Source organism: Manis pentadactyla, chromosome 7, assembly GCF_030020395.1.
Source record: "Manis pentadactyla isolate mManPen7 chromosome 7, mManPen7.hap1, whole genome shotgun sequence".
Taxonomy (NCBI): domain Eukaryota; kingdom Metazoa; phylum Chordata; class Mammalia; order Pholidota; family Manidae; genus Manis; species Manis pentadactyla.
Genome location: NC_080025.1, coordinates 70,989,812 through 71,010,300, shown reverse-complemented (window position 1 = coordinate 71,010,300; position 20,489 = coordinate 70,989,812). Strand labels below are relative to the sequence as shown.

Genomic DNA, 20,489 nt, shown 5'->3' with positions numbered 1-20,489 from the left:
TTATATACAATCTTATGAAGAAGGTTTCACAAGAGCAACATTCTGGTTACAACATTCACCCATATTATCAAGTCCCCTCACCCCAACACCCCATTGCAGTCATTGTCCATCAGCTTACTAAGATGCTACAGAGTCACTACTTGTCCTCTCCGTGCTTTATGGGCCTTCCCCGTGACCTACTTATATTGTGATTGCTGATTTTAAAGTGCCCTTTAACCCCTTCTCCCTCCCTCCCTCCCTCCCTCCCCACCCACCCTCCCCAACCTCTTACCTTTGGTAACTGCTAGTGCCTTCTTGGAGTCTGTGAGTTTGCTGCTGTTTTTTACCTTCAGTTTTGCTTTGTTGTTATACTCCACAAATGAGTGAAATCATTTGGTACTTGTTTTTCTCTGCCTGAATTATTTCACTCAGAATAATACCTTCTATCTCTATCCATGATGTTACAAATGATAGAATTTGTTTTCATTTTTTGGCTGAAAAATATTCCATTGTGAATATGTACCACTTCTTCTTTATCCATTCATCTACTGATGTACACTTAGGTTGCTTCTACATTTTAGCTATTGTAAATAATGCTGCAATAAACACAAGGACGCATATGTTTTTTTTGAATCAGGGATCTTATTTTCTTCGGGTAAATTCCTAGGAGTAGAATTGCTCAGTCAAATGGTATTTATTTCCATTTTTAGTTTTTTGAGGAACCTCCATATTGATTTCCACAATGGTTGAACTAATTTACATTCACACCAACAGTATAGGAGGGTTCCCCTTTCTCCACCTCCTCATCAGCATTTGTTGTTCCTAGTCTTTTGGATATTGGCCATCAACCAGTGTGAGGTGGTAACTCATAGTGATTTTAATTTACATTTCCCTGATAATTAGAGATGTGGAGCATCTTTTCATGTGTCTGTTGGCCATGTGAATTTCTTCTTCGGAGAAGTGTCTGTTTACACCCTCCACCCATTTTTTAATCAGGTTATTTGCTTTTTGGGTGTTAAGGCATGTGAACTCTTTATATACTTTGGATGTTAACTCCTTATCAGGTATGTGATTTATGAATATATTCTTCCATACTGTAGGATGCCTTTTTGTTCTGCTGATGGTATCCTTTGCTGTACAGAAGCTATTTAGTTTGATGTAGTCCCATTTTCTCATTTTTGCTAATGCCCTTGCCTGAGGAGATGTGTTCAGGAAAAACTTTCTCATGTTTATATTCAAGAGATTTTGCTGGTTTTCTTCCAATAGTTTTATGGTTTCATGACTTACGTTCAGGTCTTTTCATCCATTTCAAGTTTACTTTTGTGTATGGAATTAGACAATAATCCAATTTTATTCTCTTACATGTAGCTTTCCAGTTCTGCCAACACCAGTTGTTGAAGAGGCTATCATTGCCCCATTGTATATCCATGGCTCCTTTATCATATATTAATTGGCCATGTATGTGTGAGTTTATATCTAGGCTCTCTATTCTGTTCCACTGATCTATGGTTCTGTTCTTGTGCCAGTACCAAATTCTTTTGATTACTGTGGCTTTGTAGTAGAGCTTGAAGTTGGGGAGCATAATCCTCCCAGCTTTATTCTTCATTCTCAGGATGTCTTTGCTATTCAGGGTCTTTTGTGGATCCGTACGAATTTTAGAACTGTTTGTTCTAGCTCACTGAAGAATGCTGTTGGTATTTCATAGGCATTGCATTGAATCTGTAGATTGCTTTAGGCAATTTTGACATTGGCAAATTAGGCAGTAGCCATTTTGACAATATTAATTCTTCCTACCCATGAGCACAGGATGTATTTCCATTTATTGTTGTCTTCTTTTAATTTCTCTCATGAGTGTCTTGTAGTTTTCAGAGTATAGGTCTTTCACTAATTTGTTTATGTTACTTTTGAGAAATTTTATTCTTTTTGATGCAATTGTAAATGGAATTATTTTCTGATTTCTCTTTCTGCTAGTTTATCATTAGTATATTGGAATGCCACACATTTCTGCATATTAATTTTGTATCCTGCAACTTTGCTGAATTCAGTTATTAGTTCTCTTAGTTTTAGAATGGATTCTTTATAGAGTTTTTTATGTACAGTATCATGTCATCTGCAAACAGGGACATTTAAGTTCTTCCTTACCAATCTAGATGGCTTTTATTTCTTTGTGTTGTCTGACTGCCATGGCTAGGAACCCCAGTACTATGTTGAATAAAAGTGGGGAAAGTGGGCATCCTTGTCCTGTTCCCGATCTTAGAGGAAAAGCTTTAAGCTTTTCACTGTTAAGTATGATGTTGGCTGTGGGTTTGTCTTATATAGCCTTTATTATGTTGAGCTACTAGCCCTCCATACCCATTTTGTTGAGAGTTTTTATCATGAATGGATGTTGAATTCTGTCGAATGCTTTTTCAGCATCTATGGAGATGATCATGTGGTTTTTGTCCTTCTTTTTGTTGATGTGGTGGATGATGTTGATGGATTTTTGAATATTGTATCATCCTTGCATCCCTGGAATAAATCCTACTCAATCATGATGGACGATCTTTTTGATGTATTTTTGAATTTGTTTTGCTAGTATTTGTTGAGTATTTTTGCATCTATGTTCATCAAGGATATTGATCTGTAATTTTCTTTTTTTGTGGTGTCTTTGTCTGTTTTGGTATTAGAGTGATGCTGGCCTCATAGAACAAGTTTGGAAGTATTCCCTCTTCTACTTTTTGGAAAACTTTAAGGAGGATAGTTATTAGGTCTTCTGGTCCAGGGGTTTTGTTCTGAGGTAATTTTCTGATTACCAATTCAATGTCATTGCTGATAATTGGTCTATTCAGATTTTCTGTTCCTTCCTGGATCAGCCTTGGAAGGTTGTATTTTTCTAGAAAGTTGTCCATTTCTTCTAGGTTATTCAATTAGTTAGTATATAATTTTTCATAATATTCTCTAAAAATACTTTGTATATCTTTGATGTCCATAGTGATTTTTCCTTTCTCATTTCTGATTCTGTTAATGTGTGTAGACTCTCTTTTTTTCTTGACAAGTCTGGCTAGGGGTTTATCTATTTTTTTTTCTAAAAGAGCCAGTTTCTGGTTTTATTGATTCTTCCTATTGTTTTATTCTTCTCAATTTTATTTATGTCTGCTCTGATCTTTATTATGTCCCTCCTTCTACTGACATGGGTCTCCTTTATTCTTCTTTTTCTAGTTTCATTAATTGTGAGTTTAGACTGTTTATTTGGGATTGTTCTTCTTTCTTGAGATAAGCCTGTATTGCAATATAGTTCCCTCTTAGAACTGCCTTCACTGCATCCCACAGGTTTTGGGGTCTTGAGTTGTTGTTTTCATTTGTTTCTATATATTGCTTGATCGATCTTTTTATTTGGCCATTGATTCATTGATTATTTTTGGAGTATGTTAAGCCTCCATGTGTTTGTGGGCGTTTGTTTTCTTTGCATTTTTTATTTCTAGTTTCATACCTTTGTGGTCTGAGAAGCTGGTTGGCACAATTTCAATACTTCTGAATTTACTGAGGCTGTTTTTGTGGTCTTCTATATGATCTATTATGGAAAGTGTTCCAGATACACTTGAGAAGAATGTGTATCCTGCTGCTTTTGAGTGGAGTGTTCTATAGATATCTATTAGGTCCATCTGTTCTAATGTGTTTTTCAGTGCCTCTGTCTCCTTACTTATTTCCTTTCTGGTTGATCTATCCTTTGGAGTGAGTGGTGTGTTGAAGTCTCCTAAAATGAATGCATTGCATTCTATTTCCCCCTCTAATTCTTTTAGTATTTATTTCACATATGTAGGTGCTCCTGTGTTGGGTGCATATTATAATGGTTATATCCTCTCATTGGACTGATCCCTTTATCATTATGTAATGTCCTTCATTGTCTCTTGTTACTTCCTTTGTTTTGAAGTCTATTTTGTTTGATACAAGTACTGCAACTCCTGCTTTTTTCTCCCTATTAGTTGCATAAAATATCCTTTTCCATCCCTTCACTTTTAGTGTGTGTATGTCTTTGGGTTTGAAGTGAGTCTCTTGTAAGCAGCATACAGATGAGTCTTTTTTTTTTATCCACTCAGTAACTCTATGTCCTTTGATTGGTGCATATCGTCTTTTTACATTTATGGTACTATCCATTATCAATATGTTTTTATTGCCATTTCAGCCTTTATATTCGGAAGCCTTTAGTGGTTACTAAAGGTTCAAGGGCAACTTCGTTACTATCTAATAGTCTAAATAACTCACTTAGTATACCATGTCAAAAAAATCTAAAGGTTTTTTTGTTTCCTCTCCCTTCCTCCTCCACTCTTTATATATTAGTTGTCATAGTCTGTACTCTTTGTGAATCTCTTGACTGACTTTGTGGGTAATTGATTTAATTTTGCATTTGCTAGTAATTAATTGGTCTACTTCCTTTACTGTGATTTTATTTTCTCTTGTGACAGCCATTTCTCTTGTGACAGTCTTAGAAGCACTTCCATCTAGAGCAGTACCATTAACATACACTGTAGAGATGGTCTGTGGGTGGCAAATTCCCTCAACTTTTGATTATCTGGTAATTGTTTAATCCCTGCTTCAAATTTAAATGATAATCTTTCTGGGTAGAGTATTCGTGGTTCGAGGCCCTTCTGCTTCAGTGTATTAAATATATCATGGAGAGGAGGGGCGGAAGATGGCGGCGTGAGTAGAGCAGCGGAAATCTCCTCCCAAAACAACATATATCTATGAAAATATAACAAAGACAACCCTTCCTAGAATAAAGACCAGAGGACACAGGACAATATCCAGAACACATCCGCACCTGAGAGAACCCAGCGCCTCGCGAAGGGGGTAAGATACAAGCCCCGGCCCAGCGGGAGCCGAGCGCCCATCCCCCCAACTCCCGGCAGGAGAAGAGCAGGCAGAGTGGGAGGGAGACGGAGCCCAGGACTGCCAAACACCCAGCCCCAGCCATCCGGGCCAGAGTGCAGGGCCCTCGATCCTGGGAAAACAGGGCAGCAAGAACAGTGAGCGGGCACTGGAGGCGGGGCGCCAGAGGATATAAGAAAAGCGCGCGACCATTTTTTTTTTTTTTTTTGCTTTTTTGCTGTTTTCTTTTGGCGAGCGCTTTTTGGAAGTCTTAAAGGGATAGGGACCCCAATACTAGGGAAACACGGCAGAAAGACCGGTGAGCAGAGGCCTGAGGCTGGCACCGGAGAATAAAGAAAAACGAACGACCACCTTTTTTTTTTTTTTTTTAATTAAAAACTTTTTTTTTTTTTAATTTAAAAATTTTTTTTTCTTTTTTTTTTTTTTGGTGGTCGTTGTTTTGTTTTGGCGGGTGCTTTTTGGAAGTCTTAAAGGGGCAGGGCGGGTCACTTAATCCAGAGGTAGGGAATCCGGTGAGCTCTGGGCACACTAACCCCTGGGCTGCAGGGAGCAGGGAGGCCCCTTACGGAGATAAATAGCCTCCCAGCCGCTCCTGCTCCAACGCGACTCCACCACTTTGGAGTAGCTGCCCGAGCCAGGCCACGCCCACAGCAACAGCGGAGATTAACTCCATAGCAGCCGGGCAGGAAGCAGAAAACCTGTCTGCGCGCAGCTGCACAGCACAGGCCACTAGAGGTCGCTGTTCTCCCAGGAGAGGAGGGCCACAAACCAACAAGAAGGGAAGTTCTTCCAGCCGTCACTCGTGCCAGTTCTGCAGACTATTCCTATCACCATGAAAAGGCAAAGCTACAGGCATAAAAAGATCACAGAGACAACACCAGAGAAGGAGACAGACCTAACCAGTCTTCCTGAAAAAGAATTCAAAATAAGAATCATAAACATGCTGACAGAGATGCAGAGAAATAAGCAAGAGAAATGGGATGAAGTCCGGAAGGAGATCACAGATGCCAGAAAGGAGATCGCAGAAATGAAACAAACTCTGGAAGGGTTTATAAGCAGAATGGATAGAATGCAAGAGGCCATTGATGGAATTGAAATCAGAGAACAGGAACGCATAGAAGCTGACATAGAGAGAGACAAAAGGATCTCCAGGAATGAAACAATATTAAGAGAACTGTGTGACCAATCCAAAAGGAACAATATCCGCATTATAGGGGTCCCAGAAGAAGAAGAGAGAGAAAAAGAGATGGAAAGTATCTTAGAAGAAATAATTGCTGAAAACTTCCCCACACTGGGGGAGGAAGTAATCGAACAGACCACGGAAATACACAGAACCCCCAACAGAAAGGATCCAAGAAGGACAACACCAAGACACATAATAATTAAAATGGCAAAGATCAAGGACAAGGAAAGAATGTTAAAGGCAGCTAGAGAGAAAAAGGTCACCTATAAAGGGAAACCCATCAGGCTAACGTCAGATTTCTCAACAGAAACCCTACAGGCCAGAAGAGAATGGCATGATATATTTAATACAATGAAACAGAAGGGCCTTGAACCAAGGATACTGTATCCAGCACGACTATCATTGAAATATGATGGTGGGATTAAACAATTCCCAGATAAACAAAAGCTGAGGGAATTTGCTTTCCACAAACCACCTCTACATTTCATCTTACAGGGACTGCTCTAGATGGGAGCACTCCTAGAAAGAGCACAGCACAAAACACCCAAGATATGAAGAATGGAGGAGCAGGAACAAGAAGGGAGAGAAGAAAAGAATCTCCAGACAGTGTATATAACAGCTCAATAAGTGAGCTAAGTTAGGCAGTAAGATACTAAAGAGGCTAACCTTGAACCTTTGGTAACCACGAATTTAAAGCCTGCAATGGCAATAAGTACATATCTTTCAATAGTCACCCTAAATGTTAATGGGTTGAATGCACCAATCAAAAGACACAGAGTAACAGAATGGATAAAAAAGCAAGACCCATCTATATGCTGCTTACAAGAAACTCACCTCAAACCCAAAGACATGTACAGACTAAAAGTCAAGGGATGGAAAAACATATTTCAAGCAAACAACAGTGAGAAGAAAGCAGGGTTTGAAGTACTAATATCAGACAAAATAGACTTCAAAACAAAGAAAGTAACAAGAGATAAAGAAGGACACTACATAATGATAAAGGGCTTAGTCAAACAAGAGGATATAACCATTCTAAATATATATGCACCCAACACAGGAGCACCAGCATATGTGAAACAAATACTAACAGAACTAAAGGGGGATATAGACTGCAATGCATTCATTCTAGGAGACTTCAACACACCACTCACCCCAAAGGATAGATCCACTGGGCAGAAAATAAGTAATGACACGGAAGCACTGAACAACACAGTAGAGCAGATGGACCTAATAGACATCTATAGAACTCTACATCCAAAAGCAACAGGATATACATTCTTCTCAAGTGCACATGGAACATTCTCCAGAATAGACCACATACTAGGCCACAAAAAGAGCCTCAGAAAATTCCAAAAGATTGAAATCCTACCAACCAACTTCTCAGACCACAAAGGCATGAAACTAGAAATAAACTGTACAAAGAAAGCAAAGAGTCTCACAAACACATGGAGGCTTAACAACACGCTCCTAAATAATCAATGGATCAATGACCAAATCAAAATGGAGATCCAGCAATATATGGAAACAAATGACAACAACAACACTAAGCCCCAACTTCTGTGGGACGCAGCAAAAGCAGTCTTAAGAGGAAAGTATATAGCAATTCAAGCATATTTAAAGAAGGAAGAGTAATTGCAAATGAATGGTCTAATGTCACAATTATCGAAATTGGAAAAAGAAGAACAGATGAGGCCTAAGGTCAGCAGAAGGAGGGACATAATAAAGATCAGAGAAGAAATAAATAAAATTGAGAAGAATAAAACAATAGCAAAAATCAATGAAACCAAGAGCTGGTTCTTCGAGAAAATAAACAAAATAGATAAGCCTCTAGCCAGACTTATTAAGAAGAAAAGAGAGTGAACACAAATCAACAGTATCAGAAACGAAAAAGGAAAAATCATGACGGACCACACGGAAATGCAAAGAATTATTGGAGAATACTATGAAAACCTATATGCTAACAAGCTGGGAAACCTAGGAGAAATGGACAACTTCCTAGAAAAATACAACCTTCCAAGATTGACCCAGGAAGAAACAGAAAATCTAAACAGACCAATTACCAGCAACGAAATTGAAGTGGTAATCAAAAAACTACCAAAGAACAAAACCCCCGGGCCAGATGGATGTACCTCGGAATTTTATCAGACATACAGGGAAGACATAATACCATTCTCCTTAAAGTTTTCCAGAAAATAGAGGAGGAGGGGATACTCCCAAACTCATTCTATGAAGCTAACATCACCCTAATACCAAAACCAGGCAATGACCCCACCAAAAAAGAAAACTACAGACCAATATCCCTGATGAACGTAGATGCAAAAATACTCAACAAAATATTAGCAAACCGAATTCAAAAATACATCAAAAGGATCATACACCATGACCAAGTGAGATTCATCCCAGGGATGCAAGGATGGTACAACATTCGAAAGTCCATCAACATCATCCACCACATCAACAAAAAGAAAGACAAAAACCACATGATCATCTCCATAGATGCTGAAAAAGCATTTGACAAAGTTCAACATCCATTCATGTTAAAAACTCTCAGCAAAATGGGAATAGAGGGCAAGTACCTCAACATAATAAAGGCCATCTATGATAAACCCACAGCCAACATTATACTGAACAGCGAGAAGCTGAAAGCATTTCCTCTGAGATCGGGAACTAGACAGGGATGCCCACTCTCTCCACTGTTATTTAACATAGTACTGGAGGTCCTAGCCACGGCAATCAGACAAAATAAAGAAATACAAGGAATCCAGATTGGTAAAGAAGAAGTTAAACTGTCACTATTTGCAGATGACATGATACTGTACATAAAAAACCCTAAAGACTCCACCCCAAAACTACTAGAACTGATATCGGAATACAGCAAAGTTGCAGGATACAAAATCAACACACAGAAATCTGTGGCTTTCCTATATACTAACAATGAACCAACAGAAAGAGAAATCAGGAAAACAACTCCATTCACAATTGCATCAAAAAAAATAAAATACCTAGGAATAAACCTAACCAAAGAAGTGAAAGACTTATACTCTGAAAACTACAAGTCACTCTTAAGAGAAATTAAAGGGGACACTAACAGATGGAAACTCATCCCATGCTCGTGGCTAGGAAGAATTAATATCGTCAAAATGGCCATCCTGCCCAAAGCAATATACAGATTTGATGCAATCCCTATGAAACTACCAGCAACATTCCTCAATGAACTGGAACAAATAATTCAAAAATTCATATGGAAACACCAAAGACCCCGAATAGCCAAAGCAATCCTCAGAAAGAAGAATAAAGTAGGGGGGATCTCACTCCCCAACTTCAAGCTCTACTATAAAGCCATAGTAATCAAGACAATTTGGTACTGGCACAAGAGCAGAGCCACAGACCAATGGAACAGACTAGAGAATCCAGACATTAACCCAGACATATATGGTCAATTAATATTTGATAAAGGAGCCATGGACATACAATGGCGAAATGACAGTCTCTTCAACAGGTGGTGCTGGCAAAACTGGACAGCTACATGTAGCAGAATGAAACTGGACCATTGTCTAACCCCATATACAAAAGTAAACTCAAAATGGATCAAAGACCTGAATGTAAGCCATGAAACCATTAAACTCTTGGAAGAAAACATAGGCGAAAACCTCTTAGACATAAACATGAGTGACCTCTTCTTGAACATATCTCCCCGGGCAAGGAAAACAACAGCAAAAATGAGTAAGTGGGACTATATTAAGCTGAAAAGCTTCTGTACAGCAAAAGACACCATCAAAAGAACAAAAAGGAACCCTATAGTATGGGAGAATATATTTGAAAATGACACATCCGATAAAGGCTTGACGTCCAGAATATATAAAGAGCTCACACGCCTCAACAAACAAAAAACAAATAACCCAATTAAAAAATGGGCAGAGGAACTGAACAGACAGTTCTCCAAAACAGAAATACAGATGACCAACAGACACATGAAAAGATGCTCCACATCGCTAATTATCAGAGAAATGCAAATTAAAACTACAATGAGGTATCACCTCACACCAGTAAGGATGGCTGCCATCCAAAAGACAAACAACAACAAATGTTGGCAAGGCTGTGGAGAAAGGTGAACCCTCCTACACTGCTGGTGGGAATGTAAGTTAGTTCAACCATTGTGGAAAGCAGTATGGAGGTACATCAAAATGCTCAAAACAGACTTACCATTTGACCCAGGAATTCCACTCATAGGAATTTACCCTAAGAACGCAGCAATCAAGTTTGAGAAAGACAGATGCACCCCTATGTTTATTGCAGCACTATTTACAATAGCCAAGAATTGGAAGCAACCTAAATGTCCATCAATAGATGAATGGATAAAGAAGATGTGGTACATATACAATGGAATACTACTCAGCCATAAGAAAAGGGCAAATCCAATCATTTGCAGCAACATGGATGGAGCTGGAGGGTATTATGCTCAGTGAAACAAGCCAAGCGGAGAAAGAGAAATACCAAATGATTTCACTTATCTGTGGAATATAAGAACAAAGGAAAAACTGAAGGAACAAAACAGCACCAGAATCACAGAACTCAAGAATGGACTAACAGGTACCAAAGGGAAAGGGACTGGGGAGGATGGGTGGGTAGGGAGGGATAAAGGGGGGGAGAAGTAGGGGGGGTATTAAGATTAACATGCATGGGGGGGTAGGAGAAAAGGGAGGGCTGTACAACACAGAGAAGGCAAGTAGTGATTCTACAACATTTTGCTATGCTGATGGACAGTGACTGTAAAGGGGTTTATAGGGGAGACCTGGTATAGGGGAGAGCCTAGTAAACATAATATTTGTCATGTAAGTGTAGATTAGTGATACCAAAAACAAAGCAAAAAAAAAAAAAAAGGGCAGTTCCTGTGTGGTGACCTCCAATGAGTTCTACACAAGGGTATAAAGGGCATATAAAAGTGTAGGCAAAGGGTCTGTTTGCGCCTATACAGAAGATCAAAGCCTAATTGGGCTATCCCGAAAATGAACTAAGATACGATATGAAAGAGAACTTCCAACATCAGCACTCTCTGGAAGACTCATGCCAGAAGATGATCATCAAAAAACCACAACAAAGATCCACGCACTGCTACAGCTGTAGATGCACTCATCCCACCAGTTCCTGGACTTGCCATGGGAATGAGGAAGGAGATATGTAAGCTGGCCTGTGCATACAGTAAAACAACAAATTTGACTGGATCTATACTGTTGGAACTCAAACAAGAATTAGGAGAAGTGCAAATTGTAGCTCTCCAAAATCTTACAACTACAGACTATTTACTGTTAAAAGAACATAAGGGATGTGAACATTCCCCAGGAATGGGTTGTTTTAATTTGTCTGATTTATCTCAGACTGTTCAAGTTCAGTTGGACAATATCCACCATATCATAGATAAGTTTTCACAAATGCCTAAGGTGCCTAACTGGTTTTCTTGGTTTCACTGGAGATGGCTGGTAATTACAGGTGTGCTTTGGTTATGTAACTATACTCCTATTATGTTAATGTGTGTGCGCAATTTAAGTAGTAGTTTAAAACCTATATATGCTGAAGTTACTCTACAAGAAGATTTGTCAAAGAAATAATCAATCTTCCCATGTTTTCTTCCGCCTGCTACTTCTATAGCTTTTCTTCTTCCTTCCTAATTACAACCCTTAAATAGAATTCGTGCCTCATATCAAATTTACCGAGTATCATAATTCTTCCAAGTGGTAAAGATACCTCAAGACAAATGCTGGGCATAGAAGCCACAGGGCATAAATATGCAAAGAAGTAAAAAGCTAACCTTTCCAAACAATAAGGCTTCCCTCTCACTTAGCAACTTCACATTTCCCTGTATGGCCCCGGAAGATGACTGGTTAGCCAGAGACGGGTAAGATTCCTCAAGGGAGGAACAACCTAAGACAGGCACAGTCGCAGGGGGGCCATCAGGTGAGAAAAAGGGGGATCAACAGAGGTGAGGCTTAGAACCTCACCCCCCGTTCTGAGAGAAATCTTCTGCATACGTGGATGTTTTATTGCCCTTGTCTAGCTTGGATTAACACATAGTCTACAGGCACACACCTGATCATCTACATTTGCTCTCTTACAACACTAAACTATGTTTTCTACCTTTATCTTGTATCTACCTACCACTTCAGCATTTTATTGAAAATAATAATAATAAAGAGAGAAATGTGGTATCCACATATAAATCAAGTATAAAAACCAAATGAGTATTCATATTTGAACTGACTGTTTATAGTTCATAATGCATGAGCAAAACCAAAAGTTTCTGTGATGACTGCCCTTGTACTGTTCACCATGTAACTTATTCACTATGTAAGAATTTGTTCTACATGTAAGAACTTGTTTGTTATGCCTCAGAAGATTGGAGACTGACGAAAATTAGGCTTGGGGTGGATTAATGATTGTGCATTGAGCATTGACTCCCCTATACAGAGTTTTATTGTTGTTAACAATCATTTGACCAAGAAATATGAGAGATGCCCTCACAAAAAAAAAAAAAAAAAAAGGACAGACTTCCAATGGTAAAATAAATAAGTAACCGGGATGTAATGTATAGCATAAGGAATATAGTCAAGATATTGTAACAGCTTGGTAGGGTGATAGCTGGAACCTAGAATTATGTATATAAATGTTTTATCACTGTGTTGTACACTTGAAACTAATGTAATGTAATACTGTGCGTCAACTACCCTTCAATAAAAAATAATTATTAAAAAAATATATATATATATATCATGGCACTCCCTTCTGGCCTGTAAGGTTTTAGCTGAGAAGTCTGATGATAGCCTGATGAGTTTTCCTTTGTATGTGATCTTTTTTTCTCTCTCTGACTACTTTAAATACTCTGTCCTTGTCCTTGATATTGCCATTTTAATTATTATATGTCTTGTCTTCTTAGTGTCCCTTGTTTTGGTAGATCTCTGCACTTGCATTACCTGAGAGACTATTTCCTTCCCCAGGTTGTGGAAGTTTTCAGTAATTATATCCTCAAAGAGACTTTGTATTGCCTTTTCTCTCTTCTCGTACCGCTATGAAGCAAAAATTTTTTTCGATTTGGATTGGTCACACAGTTCTCTTATTATTCTTTCAGTCCTAGAGATCATTTTTATTCTCTGTGCCTCAGCTTCTTTGTTTTCCTGTTGTCTAATTTCTATTTCACTTACCGTCTCCTCTACCTCATCTAATCTGCTTTTAAATCCCTCCATTGTATGTTTCACTTCAGATACTGTATTTTTCAAATTTCTATCTCTTTCTTGAACTCCTACCTGAGATTGTGACTATTTTTCTATACCTCTGTAAGCATGTTTATGATTTTTATTTTGAAACCTATTTCAAGAAGATTGGTGATTTCAGTTTAACTGATCCCTCTTTCTGGCATTTTTTTCTTGTAATTTTGTTTGGACTGAATTCCTTTTCTGTTTCATATTTCTAGTGGTTACTATGGAATAAGAACTTTGTGTGGGCAACAGCCTCTAGTACCCAGAAAATCTAGTTTCTGGGGCTGCCCAGCTCCTTGAGTGATGGCACAGGTTGCAGGCACACAGCGCCAGCACCTGCTGGGAGGAAAGAGCTCTTTTCCATTTCCCGGCTACAGTACCTGCTTCCACTGCCAAGGCCAGTGGGCCGAGCACACAGGGAGGAGCCTCTGCATTACAACCCTGTATCTGGCGTAGGCAGCGCTGTTGCCCTCAGGCTGGCCTGGTGCGATGGCGGGGGCAGGTGTGCGGACAAGTGCCTGCCAGGTGGAAGGAGCAGCAGGCTGCGTACTGCATTGGTGGGCCTCTGCGCTGCCTTGCGAGCCAGGGGGATTGAGTGTCTGAGGTTCCTGAAAGTTCCCAACTTGCTGGGTTGAGTATGTCAGGATGATTTTGTCCACCTGTCCTTTCTCCTGAGCAGCAAACTCTGTGCAATCCTTGCCCCTTTAGCAGCCCTCTCACTATTGTGAAGTCTTTCAAATTGCCCACCTGTCTTCTGTCCCAAAGCAGCCAGCTGAGGGTACCTGTTCTCCACAAGTGGCTGGAAAATCAGTCTCTCCAAGTATTCTGCCTGTCTTTGCTTTTTAACCCCTGGAGATCATGCTTCTGAAGCAGACCTCCAGGGGTTGGTGTTTAGCAATCCTGGGTTTCTACTGCCTCCCCACTCCATTTCTCTTCCTCCTGTCTGTGAGCTGTGGCTGGGGGAAGGCTTGGGTACCACCAGATTGTGGCTTTGCTACTTTACCCTCTTCTGTGAGGTCTTCTCTTTCCCAAGATGTAGGCAGTCTTTTTTGGTCTTCGGGTTGCTCTTTCAGGATTGGTTGTATTTGCTGTATTTGATTGTTATATGCGGTTTTGGGAGGAGGTTTCTGCCACACTTCTCATGCCACGATATTTTTCTCCTAATCTTTCACTCCTTTATTGCAATCAGTAAGACAGAGAAAGACTGAAAGATTTAAGTCTCTTTGACTTATAATTCTACCTACAAATATCCTGGTAGAAAGCTAATACTCAATTTCATTGAAAAAAAGTTAGGAAATATGGAAAATTCAGATGTTTTCCTGGTGAGCTGTTAACAAAATTTTACTTTTCTTTTTAAATTTATATGGAGGCAATATATGTAACATACTGTTTTAGAAGGTGGACTTTGGTTCCAAGTCCCAATCTCTACCACTTCCCAACTGTGCAACTGTGACAAAGTTAGTTAATTCTTTAAAGTACCTCATCTCTTGGGATAATTCCTATTCTCATACAACTGCTGTGCAAAATGATTTTAACAATGCTTTTAAAGCACTTACTACAGAACTTGGCCCACAGCAATAATAACTGCTGTTATTATTAACTAATGTTTATTAAGGCTTCCTATGTGCCCTTCACAAAGCCCCATGATCTAGCCTATATAGAGAAGACAAAATAGTTGACCCCAGGATTTTAAATCCCAACAAGGAATTGTGATTAATTAGTATATTCACAAAAGTATATATCCAAGCAACAATGAAGAAAGCAGTAATGTGGCTTTCGATTAAGAACAGCTTTACTTTACACTATATATACTTACTAACAATGTTTTACATAGGTTAAGTTGCATTTTCTGTAATAATCTTACATTACACAGGAAATCTACATGGAATCTTAACAGCAGATTATCAGGTGGAGATAATCAGATCAATTCTATAAATATGTAGTGTTAATGCATGCATGTGAAACATGTCCATACACTTAGTACAGGAAAGCATCTCAATTGTGCTGAGCTGCATGCCCATTATGGAACCAATATTCTTTATTCAGAAATAGAAAAAATTATTAGTTATTTTCATCCTGAATTTATATGAACAGCAGGATGTTGGTGCTATTAGTAAAAATTAAAGTGCAAGTTGTTTTTTGTGGAGGTTGGGAGTGAGGGAGGAAAGCAAGATGTGTTCTTGATGAGAGCAATTTATGTAACAATATAACATCCAGCTTGAACAATTTAAAATATGGTGAAACAAACTCTCATAATCAGAAAATAGATTAAAAACTAGAAAAGTGTAACTGAGAGCTGCCTATATAAAATGATCAATGAAACTATTAAACCAGGAAAGAGAGCAGGCACAGGGGAAAAGAGTGTGACTAACATTAAGGTTTGTTTTAGAATCAATAGATAGGAAAACAGTGTTGAGAGATGGAGGCAGAGTCAGAATATATATGAAGAAGACAGTAAGCAGCCCTAGCAGACAGGCCAAAGACAAATGGAGGGATGAAGCCAGAAGGCAGTTAGCTACTTTACAAAGGATAGTTTCAGGGAACAGTAAGGATATAAACCAGACTGAAGAGGTCCAGAACAATCAAACAAGGAGTTTAAGAGAAAACTTGGGCAATTAATGAGAAATATTTTGTCAACAGTAGACTCCAAGAAGAGGAAAGACAATGCATCTTTAAAATGACTCAGGGCAACATTTCACTCTGATGAGCTACTATAAAGACAACTAGTTTTATTACCTCTTCATCAAGCACTCTTCCTTCTGGGATAAAGTTACTCTATTTTCCTTCAGGAAAACACCACACATAAGACCACCTGATTTCCTGGAACGGGCACAGTTCACACAGGCCAATCATAACCAATGACCATTATTCCCAAGACTTTTGATGGAATTACTGAAGAAAAACAAGCTGGCTATTTCCATGGGGAGCACTAATCTATTAAGAATGCTATGAAAGCATGACATTGGGTATACAACAATCACATGGAGTAGTCTACCTAAAAATGAAGCCAAACACAGGAAAAGCAGTGCCAAAAAATGGAGAGAGGAATTCCTAATGAAAGCTTTGGAAACTGAAGTCAGCCTTATCCAAATTTAGCTATACCACTATGCTAACAAGTACCTTAAGCTAATGCCAGTTTGATTGAGGTCACTAATACCTAAAAGTGAATAAACATTAATCAATCCAACTATTGAACACAGATTAATGTAACAGGTCTTCTTAGTATTTTAGTTATTGATGCTTTGGAAGGCCACCAAACACAAACAAAAGTCTAACTCATACCACTTTATACCAAATTTTGTACTGTATGAAGGTGTTACAGTGAAATTATAAGTGTTTATTGCAACCATGATTTAGGCTATTAAAAAAATTTTTTTTTTTAGCACAAGAATTGTAGTTTATTGCCATTAAATTAACCTAAAAAATTAAAATGAAAAAATTTCAGTAGTTCACTTACATCACAATTACAGCCAAATACTCCATTAGAAAAGGAAATCAAGTTATAGGATTTGTCACCCCATCGTACTGTTGGATCTCCAGTAAGGACCATTACAGTTACCTAAAATAAATGTAATATTTCCAAATTAAAAAGACTTTAATATTGGTTTGTAAGTATTTATATCTTAAATATATATATATATAAGTAAAAATTGGTAATAAGTACCATACATTTTAATATCCATAGTGTAAATTAATAATGTTTCAAAAATCATGTGTCATTTTAGAAAGTTACAAAGTCATTTGGTAAATCTAGAAATATATCTGTGTATAGAACATATACATAATACATTCTATATATATGTACATATGTATATATACATATATATATATATCATTTTTCATCTTCAGGTAAACCAAATTTAATAAAATGATAGTAGTTACATTCAAGAGATTCAAGAGGTGATAATAATTCTAGCCCTAACTTTAGATATTTCTCAAAATCTCAAGAAATCCTACCAGAAAAAAGACAACTAGTACAATATTCATCGATGTTCAGAGGACATACAATTGAAAGGACAATGCTTTTGCATCTTGAATAGTGTAAAAGGCCTTGATAAGTTCAGTCATTAAAGTCTAGTTATAAGCGGAGGCACAGAGAAGTCATTTTCCCAGGGCTTTCAAGTCAGTAAGTGGTGGGGCCCAGAGGGAGCCTGGCGGTCTGGCCCCTGAGCCAGCAGCACCTTCAGCCACCATTCATGTGTCATGAGCAGAGGGAAAGGTTTCAACCTGGAAGGAGAAGGCAGGGCCTTTCTCCACCCGCTTCATCCAGTTGTGTTGTTTGAATTTGTTACAATGAGCATGTAATTGAAAAATTAAAATTTTATAAAAGCGCTCAAAAAAAAAAAATCTAGTTATATGGAAAATATTTTAAGAATTCATATCCAAGTAAGCATGTTTCTCAAATAGTAGGTTCTGGCCCATTAGTGAGTCATGAAATCAACTTAGTGCATCACAGTAAACATTATTTACTTTTAAAAAGATAACAATAAAACAGAACAGAAGTATCAGAGTACATCACAGATAGCAAAAGTAATTACTATTTTGTGAAACTTCTATTATATGTGTGTACATGCACACGTGTGTGTACAGTGGGCTGTAAAGTAAATGTATGCCTAGCTATAGAGTGCAGTAAAAAAAGTTTGAGCAACAATGCATTAAAATGTATTTTTCCTAAAGAAGTTTGATGCCTCTCCTATTAAAAGAAAACACTTCTAAACATTTCTAATTACAGGGTTTTTTAGCGCTGTTATTATTTTATTCCTACTATTTAACATTGATGAATGCATTATGAAATAACTATTTTCAAAAGACTATGAGACTTCTACAAATATGACTACTATCTTTTATTATTTCCTAGGAAATGATATTATCCCAGTGGCAGGGTTGGGGGGTTGGAGTAAAAAGTAAGGCCACATTTACCCTTAAATCAGTAAAGTCAGCGTGTTCTAAAAACAAATGATAAATTACTTTTAAGATTGATATAATTCTTAGGACAGATCTCACCAACTAAAGCACACTGGTATGGGTTACAGGTAGGTTCTCATGTCATCTTTGACATGAGAAGCCCATTTAGGGCAGTGTCCTGTGCAAATTTTCTGTATATGCAAATAATTGAAAAGGTTGGGAAACAAATGTGATTTGCAAACAATAGTCATACTTCTTTAAACAACATACAAGATATATCTAAACAGAACTAACAATGTGGCAAGAATTTACAAAGCCTTACTGATTTATGTGTAAGCTTGAATTTGGTACATGTATATATTATAGCTAAGAAAATCTTTAAAGAGCCTGCATATAACAAACTTCCCATATTCAATATACACAAAAGTCCTCCAGAAAAATTTGTGGGAAGAAATACGGAACAAGATAGTTAAGTACCTGAGAATAATCTTCTGGTGTTACATGTGGACTGCCATCCTCTAAGGAATATACCAGTAAACTGCTCTGAATTTTTTCTAACATAGTCAAGTTCTCTGAGTCAAGACTAATCAAATATTCTCGTGCCTGCAGCAAAAGAAGATAATGATTAAATACTACAAATTAAATATAATATATCCAGAAAAATCTCAAAATAGCTTGTAGGGAAAAAGGTTCATTAAGAAAGAGCAAATTATGGGTTTCTCTCACTATCTGAAAGTAAAGTATTCCTATAAACTTTCAAAAGCCAAAATGGCATTAAAGTGAAAAAGGAATTACCATTAATTTATATGGAAAATTTTGTAGTACTCCCAGACCCCCAAAAAAATCTCTCTTCATTCTTTCCTGATGCCTTAGGACACATCTTGCTAATGGTTGCATAAAATAAATCAAGATAAACACAGATGCTCACATAAATGATTCAAAACTATGGCAGCTTAATGTTGGAGTGTTGAGCATAGTTCCCAGGGAAGGAGGTTGGTGGAGCTCCTCTCCCTGCTCAGGGTGCACACTGCCTCTATAATGACTCGCTGCAAAATGCTGAATGCGCTATTTTCACTTCTTGCCTTTTTTTGTGTAAGCAAAAAATCCTCTTTGGATTTCTTTCAGGGAAAACAGATATGAATGTAGGCCTTTTTGTAAAAGTGAGATGGCAAAACGTGAAGGTCTGAAAAGTGGGGTGTACCAATATAGTTAATGCTATACAGCATATTTGAAAGTTGCTAAGAGTAGATCTTAAAAGTTCTCATCACAAGAAAAAAAAACCTTGTAACTACGTATGGTGACAGATATTAACCACTTATTGTGGTGACCATTTCACAATATATACAAACATCGAATCACGTACATCTGAGAATAATACGATATTATATGTCAGTGGTACCTCAGTAAAGAAAAAAAAAAAGAAGCATAAATTATAACCTTAGCCCATTGAGTTCGCTCCTCACTAGTTAATGCTGGTACCCCAGGCCCATCAGGTTCACTATGGCACTTCTTGTGGATGTATGTCAATTGCCTTAAGGAAAATTAAAGAAAGAGGAATCAGAAAGAGCACAGGCAGGATCACCAGCTACTTTGGCCTTTAACAGGTCATAATGTTTATTGGTATTTAAATGTTCTGATAAAGGGATTACAATCTCAACAGTAATGGATTTCCTATACTGCATCTTTATTTATTTATTTATTTATTTTTTATTTTTGCTATCATTAATCTACAATTACATGAAGAACACTATGTTTACCAGACTCCCCCCATCACCAAGTCACACACACACACACACTACAGTCACTGTCCATCAGTGTAGCAAGATACTGCATCTTTTTTAAAAAAGTGACTATGTGGCCTATTAACACCAAAAGTATATTTGATCATAAATCAGTAAATTTGGTGTTTGGATAATACAATTTATACTTTTAAAATGAATGTACTTTCAGGGTCCATGTAAATACCTCTTACATAGAGAACCTGAAAACTATTCTGTTAAATAATCTCACAAATATCATGTACATCTTTATCTTACTAAAAACTATGGCATACATATTTAACAGAGGACTTACTTTATACCCAATTAGTATTTGTGTGTAACACCAAAACAGAAGTACTATGTAGTCAGTTTTAAATGTTTTCACAAGTGCTGTTAATTGTAACCATTATATTTTAAAGACTATTAGCTAAGGATTAATTATTTCTTCCCACAGCATTCTACAGCCCCAGTCTTATGTGTTTCATGTATCTTAAAATATATGGCAGGTAAATAACAGGGTTATTCCATAAAAAAATTAATTTTCATCAT

At 37.6% G+C, this 20,489-nt stretch overlaps 1 protein-coding gene across 6 annotated transcripts in view; it reads right to left on the bottom strand.

Annotated features, from left to right (window-relative positions):
- The window catches only part of CROT (carnitine O-octanoyltransferase), a 66,767-nt gene that overhangs the window by 22,885 nt on the left and 23,393 nt on the right, over positions 1 to 20,489 (bottom strand). For 5 of the 6 annotated variants that reach the window (XM_036911840.2, XM_036911841.2, XM_036911843.2 and 2 more), the window contains 3 exons: positions 19,618 to 19,711; positions 18,658 to 18,783; positions 16,733 to 16,834 (listed from right to left, as the gene is read on the bottom strand). In XM_036911840.2, coding sequence (XP_036767735.2) covers positions 16,733 to 16,834; positions 18,658 to 18,783; positions 19,618 to 19,711 — 322 coding nt within the window. Of the gene's footprint in view, positions 1 to 16,732; positions 16,835 to 18,657; positions 18,784 to 19,617; positions 19,712 to 20,489 lie in introns of those variants that run through there. The other variant, XR_008998481.1, reaches the window with a different exon arrangement.